General features: G+C 47.9%; 1 protein-coding gene across 1 annotated transcript in view; it reads right to left on the bottom strand.

The window, feature by feature from the left end:
• Positions 1-22217, bottom strand: part of NLN (neurolysin) — a 906503-nt gene that overhangs the window by 389252 nt on the left and 495034 nt on the right. The window contains exon 6 of the mRNA XM_069627362.1: positions 8994-9154. Within this exon, the coding sequence (XP_069483463.1) occupies positions 8994-9154 (161 nt within the window). The remainder of the gene's footprint in view (positions 1-8993; positions 9155-22217) is intronic.

Genomic DNA, 22217 nt, shown 5'->3' with positions numbered 1-22217 from the left:
TGGGGGGAAGGGTGTCATGGGTGTGTTGTGGGGGGTGGGGGGAAGGGTGTTATGGGTGTGTTGTGGGGGGTGGGGGGAAGGGTGTTGGGATGTTCAGGGACTTGCACTTTTTCACCTTTTCATTACTCAATACACTGGTTTATGTTCAAAACACAGGCCTGGACATCCTCATTGTGTCTGTGTACTTTATTGGCAACAGGGTCCATTGCGTGCTCACAAACATACACCAGTGCATTACTAACAATATTCATGTGACAGTACGAAAACATATTCCTCAGAATATTTGGTTAATCAGATGCTGTCTCACAGCACGTCCCTCCTACCCATCCCCTCTTGCAAGACCTGCAGCCCCTCCGTCCTCATCACCATCATCATCCTCATCAGGTGCTTCTATTTCAATGTCAGGGGCAGTGGCACATTCCGTCTGATACACATATTGTGCAACATGACACATGCCATGGTGATCTTGGACACCTTCTCATGTCCATACAGGAGAGCGCCACCAGACCTGCTAATGCACCTAAAACGTGACTTCAGAAGGCCAAAGGTCTGCTCGATCACGATGCGGGTACGTGCACGGTTGTATTCCTCCTCGTGCCTGTTCTGTGGGTTCAGTACAGATGTGAGGAGCCAGCTCTTCAGGGATAGCCCGCATCACCTGTATGGGGGAGGGAACGGGGTCCTGTCACTGTTCACCTCAAGAGCGGCCTGTTCAAATGACACAAATTGGCATTGCATTGTGATTCACGTACACAATTGACAGCATACATGCATATGGTCTGTGTGACAGCAATGTGCAAGGGGGAGCTACACCCTGCAACTGGACATGCCCCATCAATGCCTCAAGCATTAATTGACAGGTCCTGGGTGAGGCGAGGTCTCTGGTGTCCCTGGGGCCAGGCAGATGTAGTTCTGCACTGCTGGTGTACTGCCATACCAACATTGATATTGCCATGCGGAGAGGCATCGCTTCAGTGGTGTTATAGGTGCGTGGTGAAATGCTATGGCTAGGGTTGATCCATTTGCATGCACACCCAGTTGGAGTATGTATCTCCCTCCCCCCCAATACACACCCAGTTGGAGTATGTATCTCTCCCCCCCAAAAACACACCCAGTTGCAGTATGTATCTCTCCCCCCCAATACACACCCAGTTGGAGTATGTATCTCTCCCCCCCAATACACACCCAATTGGAGTATGTATCTCTCCCCCCCAATCACACTGCCATGTGCTTGCCCTGCTAGTCACCAAGTAGCCACGAACGTTGTGCGGTTTGTCGCTCCATGTAGCGTGGGATAGTTGAGTTCTGCAGGACCATGGAATCATGGGTTGATCCGGGAAATCGGGCACAGCAATGTGTGATTAGCTTGTTGGCGTCACATACCATTTGGACATTGATGGAGTGGAATTGCTTCCTGTTTCGTTAGACTACTTCATTGTGATGTGGGACCACCAATTCCACATGTGTACAGTCGATGGCCCCGATGCAACTTGGTATGCCTGCCAGTGAATAGAAACCAACTTTTGTGTTTGCAATCTCCTGTGCAGTCCGTGGCATGGTTATGAGTTCAGGTGCATGCATCAGGAGGGCATTGAGTACCTGGTTCAGCGTGTGGGAGAATACTGGTTGTGAGATGCCATGCATCTGTCCCACTGTATGCTGGTAGGTGCCTGTGGCCAGGAAGTGGAGCACACTCACCACCTTCAGTAGCGGGGGGATGGCAAGTCTGATGTCTATGAGGCTCGCAATGTCGTTGTGTATCATGTCCACGATGCTGGTGATGGTATCCCGGTCCAGACGGTACAGGGTGTGTATCTGCTCAGGGGTTAGGTTAAATGGACTGGCTCTGATCCTGGGGTTTGGTGGGTGCCTCTGTGGTATGATTAAGTGCAATGGTTGTGATTGCTGTGCCTGTCTTGCCCTCCTCCTGCTCCTCCTCCTCCTCCTGCGTCTCCTTTGTGCTGCCTGTTGTTGTTGCAGCTGCGCTGCAATGAGGTACTCCAGGCCATGTAATGCTGCCAGTATTGGAACCATCTTGGTGTGGGAAGGGGTGTGGTGTGCTCAGGGCTTTAAGTGGGCCGGGGCCTGCCGGGGCTGGGCCCCGGCAGTCTCCAAAAAGTGGGACTGAGCCGGGGCCCTGCCGGGGCCCCCGTCCCACCACACGCAACATTGGCGGGATATGCGCCTGCCATGAAGTCAGGCGATCTGACAGAAGTGGCAGCCAACCACAGCGATGCTGTGCCTGGCTGCCACTTCTGATAATCATAGTAACTGCCTCTGGTGACCTCTCGCGCGAGGGGTCACCAGAGGCAGTTACTGTCCCTTTGTTTCCCCAGGTCGCCGAGGCGTCTTTAACCCTCGGCGAACCTGGGGATTCCTTGACATTTTTCGAGGTTTATGAAAGATGGCTTGAAAAGTACACAATTCAAGCCATCTTTTATAAAGCTTTGCCGACGGACAATTTTGTCCGTAGTCAAAGCTTTATAAAAGATGGCTTGAATTGTGTACTTTCAAAGCCATCTTTTATAAAACCGAAATGTTTTTTTTAAAAAATGGCCTGAAAAGTAGGCAAACCGTAAGGTATGCACACACACATATATATGCATGTTATATATCTGTGTGCGTACCTTACTATGGTTTGTGTACTTTGCAAGCCATCTTTTCTAAACATAGAAATACATATTTCTATGTTTAGAAAAGATGGCTTGCAAAGTACACAAACCATAGTAAGGTACGCACACAGATATATAACATGCATATATATGTGTGTGCATACCTTACGATTTGCGTACGTTTTAGGCCACGCCCCCCACAAGCCATGCCCCCAAATGAGGGCCCCCCCTCGATTTCTTACCCCACTTAAAGCCCTGGGTGTGCTCCTTTTGAGCTGCCACAGTCTCCATTGCCTCCACCTGTGCTGATTGTGTCCACCTGTGGCAGGTGGGAACACTGCTCAGTTCTCTTAACGGGTGGTTCACGATGCCGGTATTAGCACCATGGGGGTAAGGGGTTTTGGGGGCTTTACCATGCCGCTATTGGCATGTCCACTAGCCTTGTGATGCTGTGCTAATAGCGGAATGGCGTCATTTACGGGATGGAGGATCGCGCGCACGCAGCCTGCCCACTATTAGTGGCACCGTAATTAGCGATGCCGCTAATAGCGGTGAGCCGGGTCGTAATCCGCATGGGGATTTAACGTTACCGGTATTCTGTTACCAGTAACGTTAAGTCCATAGCGCCTACCGTGTAATGAGGCCCAAAGTTAAGCGAAAGGGAGCGGCCGACCCAACAGGTGGTAAAGGATTTAAAACACCTTTAGTGCTACCGCGAAGAAAGGGCGGCCTGGCGGAACAATGTACCTATAAATGAAGAAGTGGCTCCTGCGGTGGCGGTTGTTCCTGGTAGTTCCTGCAGTTCGGGTGATCCAGCAGAGGAAGAGAGACTCTTGTCGTGGAGGAAGGTTCGAACTACTGCACTACCCAGGGAAGAAACCAGCCGCGGTGCTGCCCGACGAATAAAAGGTACGCTCCTTTAAATCGCGGTCCGGGTGGACTGGTGCCTGGCTATCCGGCCTCCGAGTACAGGGTACGGGAGATTCGACCAAGGCAGGTCTGGGAATGCGATTGGCAAACTGGTTGGCCCCACCAGCTCAAGGGAAGAAGGCTCTTGCAGGTGAAGATCTTCTCTCGTCGTGTGGAGAAATGTGGTGAGACGCTGCAGCAGGGCTTCACCGGTGGTTCAGTCGTTGCAGATGTATTTGGCTTCTCTCCTCTTCGGCTTCTTAGTTCCAGTGGCGACGTCTTGCTATTCCAGTCCTCAGGACCCTGCTTTTATGCAAAAAGACCCCCATTCATACAGCCTAGCTGACACTCACACAGTGGAGTGGTCATCTTGGCGGAAGACCCTCCAGCCTATCAGGATAGAGTACAACATGGGTTGCGGAGGCAACCCTGTCCAGAGGTCCTACTCCCCCTCCCACACAATGGACCCACCCTAGACCCAGTGGCGCCGAAAGGAGGGCTTCTCGGGTGAAGCTCGCCAAAAGAGCGAACAAAGGATCCCCGACCTGGGTTAGGAGTTTAGAGAAAGACACGAGAAAGAAGTTATATTAAAGCTCTGGCAAATAAAACCTACCGGAGTCAAGTTAATATTAAAATGCACCGGCGGTATGTTAGAGGCTGTCAGATAAAGTGGTAGCCTCGAACAATGGGAAAATCCCATAGAGAAATATTCACGGGCAAATATTTATGGTAGTAACCACTGCCATTAGCCAGAAATTTTTGAGAGAGGGACTGTAGGGTACCCTCTCGAAAATGAACATAGGGGAAAAACTATTAACCCCTTCCAGTACCTCCATAGTAAGATGGGTTGTACTGGTTTAGTTCATAGGATATGACTAGTAAAGTCAATGAGGGCTTTACATGCCCTGGGAGACAGTAGTCAGTCCCAGGGTATGGAGTCTATGTTTGGGGGTCGCTACAACACCCCTGTGTCACTGCACTGAGGGTGCTGTGTAACACATGTGGATAAAGATGGTTCCTATGGGGTTGAGAGAGATCCCATTGGCATTAAACACAAAAATAGCCTAGAATTCACATAGCAAAAATGCCTAAGAGTGGGAAAAAGAGTCTCACTTTTAGCAGGTAAAAAGAAACAAACCCTTCAAATCTAGCAAAGCTGCTGGGGGATTCTATAGGTAAGGGAAATTAGCCATAAAATGAGAATTCTCCCTAACAAGGTATCAAGGGGAACCTCATGTGTACTTTCTGCTGTATTTTGACGAGACTCCAGGAAGCTGAGCGCACCACACACAGTTATCCCCCCACACTTTGTTATTTACCTCTGCAGCTGGTAGTGATACTTTTTGGACATGTCCAAGATTTGAGAAGAGAAGGAGAGAGTAGAGTCGGAGAAGAACCCCAAGTTTTTTGCACCCATGGTGGGTGGGGGCACTGGACTAAGGGAGGCCGGCCAGAGTGAGAGTGGAAAAGTGGGAGCAGGGGTCCCAATGAGGACGATCTCTGTCTTGCTGGCATTAAGGCACAGATCTTTAGCAGCACACCAAGACGGATCCTTCATCCTTTCTGCCTGCAGACCTTGTGCACTGCTCATCGTGCCAGAGTGTCCTCAGGCTCTTTCAACATCGATGAAGACATCGATGAAGTCATTGCAGAGGCCTTCCGACAGCTTCTGCCAAGTCCAGCCAGGTGCTGTTTTATTCCTAAAAGGTTGCCAGCAGAGACACAGATATACAAATTGCTGGACCCAGCTGTCTTAGTTGTCATTTTAGAATCACTCTGCAACTGCTACCCCTGGACAACTAGCACCAGAGCTAATGGGGATAGCAGTTGTCCTAAACAGCCCTCACTTATTTGGGCTCATCATTTGTCTTGCTAAAATTTCAAAGGGACGGTTTGCTTACCAGTTTTTACCCCACACTGTAAACCCCCTTACTTTCAGGTACCCAAGCCTAGCTTTTGGTGGCAGAGCATGGGCCAGGCATCCTGTCTGGGGTCACCCTGGAGACTGGGATAGGTAGCTGCCCCTTCACTACATGGGAAACATGACTTTGTAATCATACCAAATATTGTAATTACTCTTATTAGTACTATCACTACACTGAGCACCCTTACTTTCAAATGTGGTTACTGTGAACTTTGGCAAACTCTGTTCCTATGACAGGGTTAGGACCCATTAGTAATGAGGGATGGTGTTGCCTATTTACATTATGAGGCATATTTTATATTCTCTAATATATTTTCCGCCGACTTTGTTATTGTTAGAGTGTTGCTATTGAAACTATTAATTCTAACTTTTGCGTGCCCTATTTTGTTTAGCAAACAGATTGTATATGGGGATATATCTGTTTTAATTAACTTTTAGTATCTTTGACTTAATGTACATGTGTTGCTGAAAAGTGTAATTCTGTACTTCTCTGTGGGACCAACTATTATTTGACAAGCTCTTATGTTTGTCAATTGTACTTTACAGCAAACCCCTGAACTCCTTAGTCTTTACCTCCATGGTCACCCTTGTTATCAAGAGATAGTTGTGTACAGACGCATGTGTGCAACACAGGTAGTGGTCTGAAAAACCTAACAATGGAAAAAAGTTATTTTCTTTCGGCGAGTGACAGGGCCTATGTCCTGCATCCTGTACAAGGCTTGGCCTTTAAGGAGACTTTATACATGCCTTGAGCCTTTCATCAGAGCTTATCCTTCCCGACATATGTGTAGAACTTCATTACCATATCCCTTGGCAAAGCGCTTTCATCCTGTTGAAAAAGTCCAACTCTGTGAGCTCTAGCTTAAAGAATGCTTGCAGAGTGAGACACTGGGTCAATATGGGATAAGAGCTGCTAAATTGGGCTTCTATGTTGGCTTCTTCGGGTCCCTCAATCAAGCCATTCAAACACAGTTTCTTGCGTGTGTGATGAAGTCCTCAATCCTATTCACTGCCAAGTCCCATGACAGTTAGTGTTCCGACAGCTTCACGTTTGCCTTCTCTGGATCTTATTGCTGTTCATTAATGCCATTTATATTGGTTATGTGTCTTTATCCCACTCTTTTGCATCCCATGTCATCATCGCAAGGCAAAATAGCAAGTCCTGTTCTATGAGCAGTTTTGATACAGAGCCATGCACTGGGTGCAATGAAGCTTCTGCAACTCTGGATTTGCAGTTGCTGTGGTGGATCTCATTGTACTGGCTATTACTCATTGCACCTGGTGTGTTTTGATGAAAGCTCCAAATTTGTGAAAGCATAGTTTTCTTTGTTAAAAAAATAGAGTTTTTTAATATTGAGATTCATGCCAGAGTCCAGCATTTAAGCACAGGGACGGGTTTCCAACATGTTCTGCTATGAAGTGTCTTCTTCCCAAAACAAATGCCTTGCCTCTGAGCTATCCTCCAGGCCTATGATCTATCCTTTGTACCACCCACCTTCCTCTCATCAGGATGCGGAATGATGGTGAACAGCCAGTGTTTCACTGTACGAAGGAGGGTTTCAATTAGGATTGAAGGATGGTGCTCCGCTCCAATGTTCCATTCCCCCCCTCCCTCCTTGTGACAAGGCCGATATCTATTATTGTCGAGATAGTCAATCTAATATACTTGGCTCGGTTCAAACTTTAGAAAATGCAGAATATCTCACATCTGACACTGACATATACTGAGAAGAGGAAGATGATCAGGAGTTCAAGGATCACTATGGAGAAACAGAATGAACATTTTAGCTTCTTAAGGGCTGAGAAGATTGCTATCATGAAGCAGAATGAGCGCTCTAGTTTTCCAGAAAACATGATTGGGCCAAAGTTACTGACCATATTCGCCCTCTGACAAGCAGGTGATAGCTATTCGCAGCATCCCAGGTTGCCGATAGTTTAATTTTGGTTTTTATTTTTAAATGGGAGTTGGGTTTTGTGCGCATTGTGTGAGCCCCATCTCCAGTAAGAAACAAAAACCAGATGTCCACCGCCAAATGTCCACCGCCATGGCGGCCAGCAGTGAGACAAGTGCCGAGACCAGAGCACAAATCTCCTATCCAGCAGATAAGTGGGGAGGGAGAGAGGAGTTGGGGAAAGGGAGTGAAATGTGTTTAGGGTGGTGGAGGAGGGCAGAGACATGGGAAGGCAACAGGGAGAGGCTCCACAATCAAGATAGCGCCACTGTGTTCTCGACCGGCATTTCCAGTCACCTGATTGGCTGAGTGCCCTTCCCTGGGCAAGAAGTATGTTTAATTGAGGGACTATCATGATTCATGAGAGTACCAGAATGACTTGCTTTGTAATACTTTGCAAAATGCCTGATGCATCTTACTGATACACTGTTTTGTAAAACATTACTAGTCTGCTTTAAACCAAAGAAAATGTTTATTGACCTTGTACCAAGTAATCCCCCATACACCAGTTATAATGGGTCCTTTTAGGTATGCGGTGTTAATAACGAAAAATAAATAACAACAAACATCTTCAGTGACACCTGAATAATGACAAAAATGTCGGATTTTTTTGTTAAAGTATATGTGGGCGTGGGGTAAGGGATTCAAAGGAGTGACGGTTGTTGGGGGGAGGGTAAATAAGCATTAGAAACGGGGGGTTTTGGGGAAACTTCCCTAAATTAAAAAGAATTGTTATTAAAGTGTTACTGAGAATGTATGTCGTTATTTTGGTTGTTGTTATAAACAAATGGAACCATCATTTTACTGAACAGATTGAGTGCATCAGCTTTAGTTCCAAATTATCCTAACCAGTTGTGAGCAGAGAAAGTCAAAGTGGCATTACTATGAAGGCTCTTGCAGCCCAGACTATGCACAATGAAATAGTACCTATTCAAAATCTCCCCTTCAAAAGCCATAATACTGAAAGGTTTGAAAACAGGCAAACGCACATGAGATGGTAAGAGCAGGGCAAAGTTTTAATTTTCTGTCATATGACCTTTCCATATGTCTGGCAATACAAGCCTTTGAATTCAATAAATGAAATGGAAGCTTCCTATTGTTAATTTGCAACGACCTATTAAGTCTTTATTTTCATTTTACAAATCCCACTTTTGTGTCCCTCTGGCATCTATGTACACCCTTAGTACACATTGTGCAGAAATCCGACAAAAACAGCAGAAAATGTATTTGAAAATGTATTTTCTCTCCCACACATTCTGCCATGTGCAACATTCCCGATTCGCAAACATGGGATTGCACAAATCATTCATCGTTTACATGTGGGAGCAAAAAGCAGACGGAATCCATGCAACATGGCAGAGGTAACGGTAAAGCGGTCACAGTGGTGCCTGATGGCCACATTTGTGCACAACTGGATCACAACATGCATGTGGGGAATCATTGTTCCATCTCAATCATGTGCATAGGCAGGTCACATGAAGTTATACATTTAAGTGTGGATCTTATGTTTGAAAGAAAATGTTAGCGGTCTAATTTCCATGAATACAGAATTCGAAAGCAAGAAATGTTCAACAGAATTGGATAGACAAAAAGTACCTCTTTGCATCTCGAGTTAAAAGCTGTTTCAAGTTTTTTTCTTGTTTCAGGGACAAGGCACTTCTTTATGGTGGGATAATAATGAGGATACTGCAGGGTAACTTTATATGTGTTGCATTCTGTCTTTTCCAAACTGTCAATAAAGTCAGATGGAACACCTTCTGTAAGATAATGATGATTAGAAATGATCACATATTATTAAATGCATTTTCTTAGCTTCTAAAATAGTTGAGTAGTACATTATTGTGAAATAAATGAACTAAATCACTAGTATTTAAATAACCAAGCTTTAGAAAACAGTGAGAATCATACATTTCTTTACCTATTAGCATAAATAAACACTTTAGAAGACGTCAAAAGAAATTCATGTTTGTACACATCTCTGAATAACCCATCCACAGAAATATACCATCATCCCCATTCCACAATTTACTTTTCCTAACCCATTGAGGATGGGCATTCGTGTTGCCCACTTCGATATCTCTATTAATCTTCTTTGCCTATGTCCTTTATATTTATTTTTCATTCTTGCTAAGGATGTGCAGCTTTAGAACAGATAGGGGCTGGTGGTCAAATACAAGAGAGTTATTAAACACAGTGGATGTCAAGCTCAAGAAGAGAGAGGAAGAAGAATCCAAGCTCAGTGCAGAAGAGCCAAAGGAAAAAGAGGAGAAGCCAAAGGATATAATTAACTGCACCCATCACTGAGGAGAGGTGAACCACTGGATTCTTCATAAACAGAAACACGTTATCAGCATAGAAGGAGCAGCCCATCAAAGTGCTGTTCAAATATTTCCTTTTGTAAATGGATCCTGTCTGTGAAGGGAGAACATTCTGACTCCCCTGAGATAGGTTGCAATCATCAACAAATAAGGTTCCCATAAATCAGTATTTGGTTCAAGTATTGGCCAAACAAGGCAATCATGACATAATGTTGGCTACAAAGGACAAATATTTTTGTCTAAAGCCCAATGATAAAAAAACAGATTCTTTTGTATTGTTTCCTCGTCAATTCCTTCCTGACTGCATACATAATCTGGATGTTGAGTCCCCGATGAGTATATACCAACTCTACAATAAGCAAATAACAAGTTTAACAATGTTAAGAGGTAGTGTAAATTCAAACCTAACGCCAGAAAAAGAAGGTCTTTCCTCAAGAGAAGCTCAAGAAAATCTCTGCTAGACATGAGAGGCAGACCGGAACATTCTGAACCATTTTATTTTCCCTACTAAGTCTGAACTGCTGAAGAACACAATAAATCATAGGCACAGGAGGAAAGGCATAAAATATATATCTGTCCAATTCAGAAAAAAGGCATTGTCTATCAAATTCAGAATTTTCCCATCGAAGACACGTAGTACTGACAGTTTGGGCATCTTTATGAATGCAGCAGTAGCAATAAAAACGTGTTTTCTAATGACCACCTAATTATGATGTAGGATCAAATGAGATTACCCAATGAGGAACATGGACATTACTACATTGGGTAAATGACCCATAGACATCTTATTTAAAATGCACATTTTCGAGACCACTAGGAGGCGCAAACAGCAATGGCTGCCTGAAGCAAAGCTCCACAAGCTGATGTGGCTAATCTGATGAAAAAGAGCGATTCCCAAAGATAAAAAGCAGCTGAAGCGGAGGTCGATACGCCAGAGGGACCCAAGAAGACGCAGTACTCTCCAAAGTGAGAGGAATCCCAGACAAAGATAGTACAAACCACAGTGGAGAGGAGCCCCCGCTGCGGCCTTGCCAACACCAACGGGCCGTAGCAGGCGGGAACCAAAGAGAAGGTGGGGAAGAGCGGCATCCCGGAGCATGGCGCGAGGATCCTGGCAACAAGAAGGAAACTCATTCACCAAAGCCTGTGGGGAGGGCAAAGGTGTAGAGCGGTGTCGGGAGGACATGCTGCGCTCCGGGGAGAAACACAATACCGAGGAGAGCCAGTGGAGGCCCAGTTAAAAATTGCCAGCGCCACAAGAGAACCATCCTCAGGCAGAAAACGAAGCAGAGGTGGGGGAAACAAGGCATACATGAGGTCAGTGCTGGCAAGCCAAGGCATGCAACCCCATCAGTGGTTGAGGGAAAGTGAAAGAAACAAGGTCCCTTATGAGAGATCCCCCAACTGCCGTCCCGCATTGGGGGAGAAAGAGCGTGAAGGGACAGCCTCTGAGGGAGCCAATAGGAGGAGCGGACAACGTGAGCCAGCACTGCAGGAAGGTGATAGTCCCCCGATGTCCCTAGCCTCATAGAGCACAGCAGGCGCAGGGGGTGCGGCGCCAACCTCCATTCAGCCCCCCCATTGCACTATAACCAAGGGGCTGTGCGAGCCGGGGACAGGATGGTGAGCCCCAAAAAAGGTCTCCCACTTCATAGAGCACACCAAATCACTGTGGGCATTAAAGAAGGTGAAGAAAGAAAGCCTGCCCCCCCTGCAAAACATCAAAAATCAGAATGCTCTCACGCAACCCGGCAGGGCCGGCTCCTTGAGCCCAGCATCTGAGAAGGGACACAGCCTCCCCCAAGGCCCAACTTAAACAGCAGAGCCCACCTCAAAGGGGAACATCACAGGGCGAATACAACAGCAAGACCGCTGGGGGTCCAGAAGCAATCAAGCCCCCAGTCCAGAAGGTGGGAGAGCCAGGAAAGAGGCCCACTCGGAGAGCCCACTGGCAAAATAAAAGGAGTGGTGGGGAGGAGCAGAGAGACGAACAACCAAGGAGGGTGGAGGACCCCCGCTAGCCGACAGACCCCCCCGCAAAGCAACCTCCCGCCCCCCCCCACACCAGACCCATCTTTAGCAGCAACAGGGACGCCAAGAGCAGAGGGACAGCACACAGGCCACCAGGAAAAACCACGCCACGGAAGAACCCATACAGAGTAACGCTACATGGGGAACACCAAGGGGAGAGTTCCAGACCGCCCCACCCAAAGGGCAAAAGACAGCGCCCACTGAAGCAGCGCAACAGGGGACAGGCACCGACCTACAACAGAGTTCTTGGAACGGGACAAGCAAAGCCCCACCATAGGCTCACAAGAAGGAGAGTGAAGGCTGAGGCCAGGCCCCCGCCACAAGAGGACTGGAAGCACTGCAACAATACAGAAGGGAAGAGGCCCACCACATGAGGGACACTCCCAACTTGGTTCCAAAAATGGGCGACACACCCATAAAAGAGGACACAGCGGGAGTAATGGCAGAAATAAGAGCCCTGCGCATGGACATTCAAACATCCATTATGGAGCTATGAGGAAAGGTGGAGAAAATGGAGGGACAGATGGAAAACCTTGAACACAACCAGAACAATGTAGACCTGGTGGAGATGAAACTAAATGCCCGACTGACAGACATTGAGTTAAGGGAGGAGGAGTTCATCCTGAAATTAGACTACCTAGAAAACAGAGAATGTAAAACAAACGTATAGATAATTGACCTGGAAGAAACAGACGGGGAAACACTGGCTCAAGTGGAGAAGAAAGTGCAGGACATTGTGAACTTCCTCTATCAAGCAGAAGGAAGGAAAAAAGTACAGATCGAAAGAGCCCACAGAGGAGGAAGAGTGTTCAGCGGCGGTCCATGCTCCATAGTAGTGAAATACCGGCAATACAAAGAAAAAGCAGAAGTCCTCCTCATGACGAAACAGGCACAAGAAACCGATTATCAGGGATCTAAGGTCAAAATATATCGGGATCTGTCGGGCCTCACCTTGGGACGTAGGAGAGAATGCAAGTCGCTCACCACATGGCTCACGGACAAAGGAATACGGTACAGGTTGGGGTGCCCCTTCGCACTGCTGTGTGAGTTCAAGGGAAAAGAATACAAAGTCACCACAGCAGAGGAAGCAAAACAAGTCCTGCAACATCTAACAGAGAGCACGGAAACAAGAGCCCCGACAGGTCTGCCAGGGGCTCACTCTCCAAGGACAATGCAAGGTGAAATAAGGCCCCACATGCGCAAAAGTAGGAAAGTGGGAAGAAAGTACGTGAAACTAAGCTCCCCATCACCGTCAAAGCCGTCATGAACCAGAAAGGAGCACTGAGGCGTTTTAAAAAAAAAGAAAAACTCAGGAGGTAAACAGGGAAGGCGAAGTGAACAAATAGAAAGACCCTAGGCATTGGGGAATTCCTAACCTAGTGGCCCTCAGTTGAAAGAGGGCATCTCAATACAGGGTAACACAGTTTGGGTACACAATTGTTGGAATTCTTTTTTAGTTATGTTACCAGTTGTCAGGGGGGTGAGAACGGGGACACAGATGGGGTCGAGACGAAGAAAAAGTGAGGGGCTGTAGCAATACAGATGGGGAAATGGAGGGCATACAGCACAAGGTCACAACCGAGAAGAGGTAGCCCTGGAATGGAAGGAAAATTACTGGGTGCAAATGGAAACAGCCTCCTGAAGGTTGGAACACTAAATGTCAAGGGAATGGACTCTCCCACCAAAAGGTCCCTGGTAGAACGAGAATTTGAGAGGGCCTTGGTTGATGTTCTCTTCATTTAAGAGACCAGGCTGAAAGCCAGGGAGGAAAGGTGACTGAGAGGAAAGGGCCTCAGCCACGCAGAAAAAAGGAGGGGTATGTTTGATACTACACAGGCGGGTCCGGCTGCTAAGCCCCGGGGTTCACTCACTGATGGGAAGCAGGCTTTTGCTAGTCCAGGGGACTAGGGTAACCCTAGCTGGAGTATACACTCCCAACCAGTGCCAGGACACCTTTAACAAAGAGGCCCTTAACACCACACTGACCAGGAGTAGGGGGGTAGTCATAATGGTAGTCATAATTGGAGGAGACTTTAACACATGAGCTGACCCAATAATGGACAGACAAGCGACGAGAGTGGAACATAGGGGGCTGCCAGAGGGAGGGGGGAGACAAATTTAGAAAAGGCCTGGAAAGCAAAGCCCTTCTAGACTTCTGGAGGACCCAACACCCGGACAGAAAGGGTTACACATTCCTATCGAAGGTCCTGAATGCGACCTTCACTAGAACTGATTATTTGCTTTTAAGCAGGGAGCATACATCACAAATAAGAAATAGCCCAATCCGCTAGGATGGACCTCGAGATGGAGGGCATACGCATGTGTGTTTCCAAGTGGTGCAGCAACAAGTACCTGTGGCGAGATAAGCTTTTCACCCAGGAGCTCACCACTGTGATAGAGGAATATTTCCAGATTAATGACAATGGGGAAGTAGAGGAGACAACACTCTAGGAGGCAGGAAAGGCTACATGGGGGGGCCCTAATAAGAGAAGGAGCCAGGAAGAAACGGGAGCGAAGGTTGCAGGAGGAGAAACTGGGCAAGGAAATAAAAAATCTAGAGGGCAAACTACATTCCCATGGGATCTACCGAGATGAAGACTTGAGAGCACTAAAACAAAAAAGGGCTGAATTGAACGGGCTGGGAGTAGGGAACACAGTACGGAAATTAAAATTCTTAAAACAAACATTTTACAAAAAGGGAGACAAGGCGGACAGGATGTTGGCCGCCAGGTTGAGGGCTCAGAGAGCAGAGAGATGGGTGGAACAAGTCCAGGGAGAAGACGGATACTGCGCATCTTCCCCGGAAGATATAGCGAACCACTTTGCCAAATACTATGAAAAGCTTTTTAAAAGTGAAGGCTCCGGAGATAGATCAGAGATGCACGAATATATCACCGGGGCAGGGCTGACAGAACTGACCCCAACGGAAAGAGAAATTCAAGAGTCCCCATTCAACCCCAAAGAAATAAAGGCAGCGATTAATAGGCTGCCGTCGGGAGAAGCGCCAGGGGAAGACGGCTACACAATGGGATTTCATAAGAAATTTGCAGGAACCCTAGCCCCCCCACATGACCATATTATTTAATCATATAGGAGACTCCGGTCAGGCCCCACCCTCCTTCACAAAAGCACACAGTGGTCATCCCCAAAAAAGGCAAAGACCCCACCAATTGTAAGTCATACCGCCCAATATCCCTCTTGAATAAAGGTGCGAAGGTCTATACCAGAGCCCTGGCCACCCAAATGGAGGGAATCCTGCCCCGCCTAATTCGCCCTGACCAAGTGGGCTTTATAAAATGCAGACAAGGAGCTGACGCCATGCGCAAAACCCTAGACATTATGGCGCGCTTGAGGAGGGAGGGGAGAAATCGTGCTTTGCTCAGTTTAGAAACAGACAAAACTTTCGATCGGTTGGAGTGGGAGTTCCTCTGTGCCACACTGGAGAGCTGGGGATTTGGCGAGCGGTTCATGGCAGGGATTTGAGCGATATAAAATGCCCCATCTAGGCTGAGCGGGTGAATGCGGGCTCTGCAATCCACCTGGTAAGTGCCTCCTTGCGTAATTTGCTTTGTTTGTGCTTTTAAATTGTTGCCCATGTCCACCACTTAATTGTTCCCTCTGTAGTTCCCTTCTGCTTTTTCCCCTTCATCCCGCCCGCCTCCCAGCCCGCCCACCCCCCGATGGCTACTCTCTTTGTCCGTGGTGAGGTGTAGCGAGCCGCTGCACACCCCGCTCGTCATTCCATCTAGGCTGAGCGGGTGACTGCAGGCTCTACAATCCACCTGCTGAGTACCCCCTTGGGCAATTCGCTTTGTTTCTGCTTTTAAATTGGTGCCCCTGTCCCCTGTTTCATTGTTACCTCTGTGGTTCCCTTCCACTTCTTCCCCTCCTTCCCAGGACAGCCCTCTGCCCAGCAGCTCCTGCAGCAAAGGGCCACAAGGCAAAGGGCGGCTCCACAGAGGCGGCTCCTGGCTGTGTCTGGAGGTGTCTGCAGGGGAAGCCAGTTGCCAGCCGTCAACCAGGTTTAGACCCTCACGCTACCGTGCATACCCCTGTCCACATAGCAGATCCTCGGCTTGGGTGTGTTTTTCCTCCTGTTTTTTTTTAAAAATTGCATTGTCAAAGTATTTAAAATTGCATTGTGAAACCTAGGCCTTTTCCCCTCTATTCAGGACTCTCAAACTTAGGTGTGTTTTTCCTCCTGTTTTTAAACAATTGCATTGTGATAGCCTTTAAAATCGAAGTGTCAGTCGTCTTGTCCAATTGTCAACTTGTCTCGCCTGTCTCTGTCTCGTCTGCTTGCACCTTGCCCTGTGTCCTTCCCTAGTGTTCTCCCCTTCCCTTTCCTTCCTCTTCTCTCCTCTCCGTACCTACTCTATGGTGCACTCTGTCTCTCCTCTCTTCTCTAACTGCTTCTCTATCTACTATCCTGCTCTCCTCACTAAATCTGGTAGGAAGAAGTTTAAAAAGGACATCCTGGTCTCCAACCCAGGCCTCGCTATTGCCGACACCTATACCAGTGCCTCCTCCAGGCAAACTTTCACCGACATCCTCTTTGTCGTTCCCATCTTGGTCAAAGACCCTCACGCCAACTTTCTCCTCTTCGATAGACGCTTCCCGCGCCTCATCAATTTCCTTTCTTCTCCTGCTGTCCTCTCTCCCCCTCCTCTTTGCCCTCTCCTCCTTCCTTTTCTGCCCCCCCTCAGGCTTCTTCTACACCTCAGCTGGGCGTACCTCCGATTGCCCCCCACCCTCTGAAGTCTTTCAAGGATGGCAACCTTCTCTATATTGTCACTCTAAACTCTCGCTCAGCTGTCAAACACTCCTCTGACATCTGCCACCTTCTGGAGGAACTTTACCTCAATGTCCTTGGTCTCACTGAGACATGGTTCACGGCCAGCTCTGTCACAAGCTTTGATACTCTCCTCCCCGACGGCTACAAGATCCTCTCTGCGCCCAGGTCCAACCGTTCTGGAGGGGGTGTAGCCCTGATCTTCCCTGAGTGAAATCCTGCCTCTGTCATTCCTACGCAGGCCTACACCTCTTTCAAATGCCTCGTCTGCAGGCTCGCTCTCTCTCTCCTAGCCAATCCGTTACGGTGGCTACTATCTATCGGCCACCTGGTCAGATCTACTACTTCCTCTCTGAGTGGGCGGACCGCTCCTCTTCCCTCCTGGTCTCGAACACTCAACTCCTCCTTCTTGGAGACTTCAACATCCACGTGGATGCTTCTTGTCTTTTCTCTAGATTCTTTCGCAACCTCCGAGACTCTCTCTCACTCTCTATTCTCCCCTCTGGCCCGACTCACTCTGCAGGGCACACTCTGGATGTTCTGATCTCCGCAGACCTTCTCCTTTCTATCCCCCTCACCACTCCTCTCCCCTGGAGTGATCACTTTCTCCTTTACTCCCAGCTCCCCCTCTCTACCCCTAAGGCCAAGCCAACTCCAGCACTGCCATCCACTTCTCGGTCATCCAACCCATGAAGTGTGTGTCAGTTGAGGCTTTCGCCGCCACTTTCTCTTCCCTGCCTCCCCTTTGGCTAACTCACACCCTGACACAGCCCTTTCCATGCTCCACTCTGCTATTTCTGATACTCTTGTTGTTCTTGCCCCTGTCATGAGGATCCACCTGAAGCCCAAAGCCAAGTGCAACTCCTGGTACGACTCGGACCTCGTCACCCTCAAACGCAAGTACAGGGTGGCTGAGAGGAAATGGTGTGCTTCTGGTACATCCTCTTGACAAACCGGCCTGCCGCCTGCTCCAAAGGCAATACCGGTTCTCTGTCCTCACCAAGAAAAGAGCTTAAATTCAAACCCGCATCTGTGCGGCATCTAACAACTCGACTGAACTCTTTAAAATCTGCAAGGAACTGGCCAATCCTGCTGCAGTCTCTACCTCTCCTGTTCCTTCCCAGGACCTCTGCACGGCACTGGCTTCTCATTTCATCCCTAAAACTCAGGACATCCTGTCCTTTCTCTCCTCCTCTTCCCTTCCACCCTCTACCCCCTGCTCTTCCTCTGGCCCTTCTTCGGCCACCTCTCTTCCCTCCTTCTCTGCCCTTTCCCTGTTCTCCCCAGATGATGTTTCTAGACAAGTCCGATCTATGAAAGTCTCGTTAAAACAGGTTCATCCCTGTTCCTCCAATACCACCAAGGACCACATTGACTCCCTGGCTCCTGCTTTGGCCAACTTCTGCAACCACTCCTTCGCCACTGGAGTCTTCCCTTCCCTCATGAAGCACTCCATTGTGCACCCTCTTTTTAAGAAACCCTCGGCCGACCCATCCTGCCCAGCTAACTATCGCCCAATCTCCATCACCCCTTTCCTGGGCAAACTCCTGGAAAAGCTGGCCATCTCCCAGCTCAATCTTCACACTGAATCTGTTGGTTGTCTCCATGATCATCAGTCTTGCTTCAGAGCTGCCAGAAACACAGAAACTGCTCTCCTGAACATCCGTGAAGACATGCTCTCCAACCTTGATTCCAACACACTGTGTCCTCATCTTACTGGATCTCTCTTCTGCCTTTCACACGGTCAACCATGCCATCCTGCTCAACCGTCTCTGTGATAACCTGGGTATCACCGGTCAGTGACTTCTTTCCTCCAAGGTTCAACTTGGGTCCTTCCTCTCCTCTATCTTCATCTCTACCTGTGGTGTTCGCCAGGGGTCTAACCTCTCTCCCTGGCTGTTCAACCAATACCTGGCACTTCTTGCCCACCGCATTGCCACTCTCTGCCCCAACTTCCAGTGCTATGCGGATGACACTCAGCTCATTTTCAGGCTACCTTCAGCCACCTCTTCTCCCTCTCTCATCTCCGACTGTCTGTCCGCCATCCAGGAGTGGTGTGCCGCCAATGATCTCTGCCTTAGTGCCAGAAAGACTGCCAGAAAGACAGATTCTCCTCATCAGCACACCCTTTTCTGTCACTCTCTGGCTGGCCTCTCTTGGCCCTCTTCCTGCTCCCACCTGTGAGGCTAAAAACCTTGGGGTCATCTTCGACTCACACTCTCCTTCTCTCCTCACATCTTTGATGTCTCTAAGAAGTCACACTACCAGCTGCACCTCCCAGAGCTCTGGTTCTCTCTAGGCTGGACTATTACAACAACCTCTTTCTAAATCTGCCTGCTAATACTCTCCGCCCTCTGCAACTCATCCAGAACAGGACTGTGAGACTTGTCCTTGACCTCAAGCCCAGGGATCTTATCTCTCCAGGACTGAAATCCCTCACTGGCTCCCAGTGGCTGCAAGGATTTTGTTCAAAACCCTCTGCATTGTCCACAAGGCCTTCTGGGGGCTGGGGCCTCAATACCTTCAACTCTCTCTTCCTAAATAACTTCCTTCTCGAACTCTTCGCTCATCTGCCTCCAACTCCCTCAGGGTCAGTCGCTTCTCCAAGCAACGAGTTGATGGTAGATCTCTTTCTTCGGCTGGGGCCTCCCTCTGGAACAGCCTCCCTGCCTCCCTGAAACTTGAGGAGAATCATCTCCGGTTCCGGATGCAGCTCAAAACCTTTCTCTTTGCTTCTGCTTTCTCTCCTCCTACCCCCTGGTGAATTTCCTGGCTGAAACTGAAACTGGTTACCTTGCCACCCTCTGATCTCGTGCCCAGGTCCCCTCCCTCGCTAGTCTCACACCTGCACTGCCTCCTAGCAACTCCCACACTTGGGGACTGTTTTCTGTATCGCTACAGTCCCACTACCAGCACTTGACACCTGTGGACACCTGATGTCTGCACTTACCCTGGCACTTGCCACCAGCTGGCCGTACATTTACTTATTGTTATTTATTCTATTATCCCATGTACTGCACTGTCCTCTCCTCGCCCCCGCACTTTTCCCCTTCCCATGCACTTGTGCGATCTGTATGACACCTTGCCTAGTAGGATCGTTGTCTCAGTCTTCCCTCTGTTGCCCCTCCCTTGTCTCGTCGCACCTTGGAACACTTGTGTATAGGCGCATTATAAATGCCATATCATATCATATCATACAGCAAGGGTGGTAGTCAATGGGAAAACCTCCAAAGAATGTAATTTCAGAAGGGGAACGTACAGGGTTTCCCGCTCTCACCCCTCATGTAGGCCCTCTCTATAGAATCCCTAGGGAACATGGTCAGGAAGGAACCCTCCATAGAAGGAATCAGGATGGGGGAATCGAGAATATAAGCTGGGAATGTTTGCTGACGATATGCTCGTTTACATGGCCAAGCCGAACTCCTCCATACTGAAAGTCCTTCAGACCATAAGCGAATACGGTCGATGGGCGGGATTGAAGGTCAATGTAGAGAAATCCATTGTTTTCCCGTACAACAACCCAAGGGACATTGTGGAGGAGGATTTATCCAGACTGGGAATCCTGATGGCCCCGAAAACGCTTAAATACTTGGAATTAACATCACAAAAGACACAAGGGACTTCTATGAGGCAAACCTTCCCCCGCTCATGTCAGAGCTAAGCGCCGAGCTGGATAAGTGAGCAAAACTGACAATTCTTGGCTAGGTCGCCTCAATGCAATTAAAATAGGGATACTCCCCAGAGTCCTCTATCACTACCAGATGCTCCCAATAGAAATATCAGGGGACCACTTTACTAAACTGAAAAGCAAAATCAGCAAGTTCCTATGGCAAGGGAAGAAGCAGAGGAAATCATACTATACTCTGATTCAGGGCAAGGGGGGGGGGGAGTAGGCCTCCCAGACTTTTTAAACATACTAACGCTCAGCCCAGTTCCGGGTTCTGGTGCCACATCTCAGGGGAGACAAAGACAAGTAGTGGGTTGAAATAGAAAACTATTTACTGAGGCCAGTGACACTGGGAGAATGACTCTGGGTGCTGAAATCAGCATACCCAAATAAGGCCATAAACCACAGGATACTAGGCACACTTCTAAAACTGTGGTGGAACAAAGGCAAAATGAAGGGTCACACAACATGGCCCTCTCCCATGACCCACATCTGGGCCCCTCCTGATCAGGAATGAGATTCAAGAACTGCAGCGCTTCCAAGAATGGTATAAAGCAGGCCTGGAAAGAGTGGGTCAGACGATAAAAGGCAAATCATGCCTCTCCCCTAAAGAACTAGAAGGACTAAAAATCAAACCCATACCGACCTTCCACTTCTTCCAACTGAAGGGGGTACGGACGTCCCCAAAATGGAAGGACAAATTGCAAAGAGACCTGTTTCCGTTGGAAAAGATACTGAATGAAACCACTTAATTGAGGGGCCTCATCTCTCAAATATACAAAACCCTTTTGAGCAAGGAAACAAACACAAATATAGCCCTCAGGAAAAGGTGGGAAAAGGACCTAGGTGACTCGATCCACAAAGACCTTTGGAAACGCCTCTGTAAGAACGCTCATAAAACTTCCATCTCATGCCAATACAAACTGCATGGATTGAAACTTCTCCACAGGTGGCAATATGACCCCAAGCGCCGCTCCAAGAAGTTCAGAGGGTCAAGCCCACTTTGCTGGAGAGGATGTGGCGAACAAAAGAACTACTGGCATGTGTGGTGGTCGCTCCCTAAAGCGCAGGCATTCTGGAAGGAAGTTCTGGTGTGGATAAAAAGCATAGACGGGGTCGAACACAGCCACAACTCCTGCCTAGTCCTATTTGGGCTGGAAGATAACTCTTTGAACAAGACACATGCAGAATCAACATTATACGTTTCTATAATTGTCCAAGTTCTCTCATGTGCTGGCGGGAAGTGGGACATTCGATTAATTATATTTTTACTGATGTGCTTTGTTAACCTCATAAAATGCTTAATAAAGTAAGAATAAAAAAATAAATCCAAATGTTCTACTTTGACCATAATTATCCATAATGAGGCCCTTTGTGTTCTGCCTGTTTGAGGAAGAGCCCACTGTATGAATAGGTCCTGAGCCACCTTGGGGTTCTGTTTCCCATCATTGAGGAGAAAGATTTAGACGACTCAGCTGGTCTACCTCTAGGTGGATCACAACTAGGACACAAACCAAAACATAAAGAATACGGTTACCAATGGACAGCAGCAGATCAGAAATGGTTCAGACACAATGGTAGCAAGTTCAGAAGAAACATTGGCGTAGGGTAGTCTTTATGTATTTGCATGCCTTTGTCTCAGAAAACAGGAACAAAAGCCTCCATGGCTAAAAACAAAGATTTCCAACTAGAGGACATGCAGATGTTTTCCAACAGGAGGACATTTTGGGAAATAAAAAGCTCAGGAGTCTTATGTGCGAGGTTGCATAAACAATTTAGTAAACAACATACAATCTCTGACCTCTAGCTGCTCAAGATAACCGCTTTTGAGCTCCAAAAGGTTGCGCTGGGGTTACTCTTAAATGTCATAAAGGCGATAAATAAGGAATCCTCAGAGAGTAACCAGCTTTCACAATGTTCAGCACCAAGCTTTCATTGGCAATCTCTGGACACTGATCTACAAATTGCCTGATCTTGCCTTTTGCTGTTGAGGATAGACGCTTAAAACAACA

Source organism: Ambystoma mexicanum, chromosome 6p (assembly GCF_040938575.1).
Source record: "Ambystoma mexicanum isolate Mex_15411 chromosome 6p, UKY_AmexF1_1, whole genome shotgun sequence".
Lineage (NCBI taxonomy): Eukaryota > Metazoa > Chordata > Amphibia > Caudata > Ambystomatidae > Ambystoma > Ambystoma mexicanum.
This window is presented reverse-complemented; position numbering and strand designations above follow the sequence as displayed.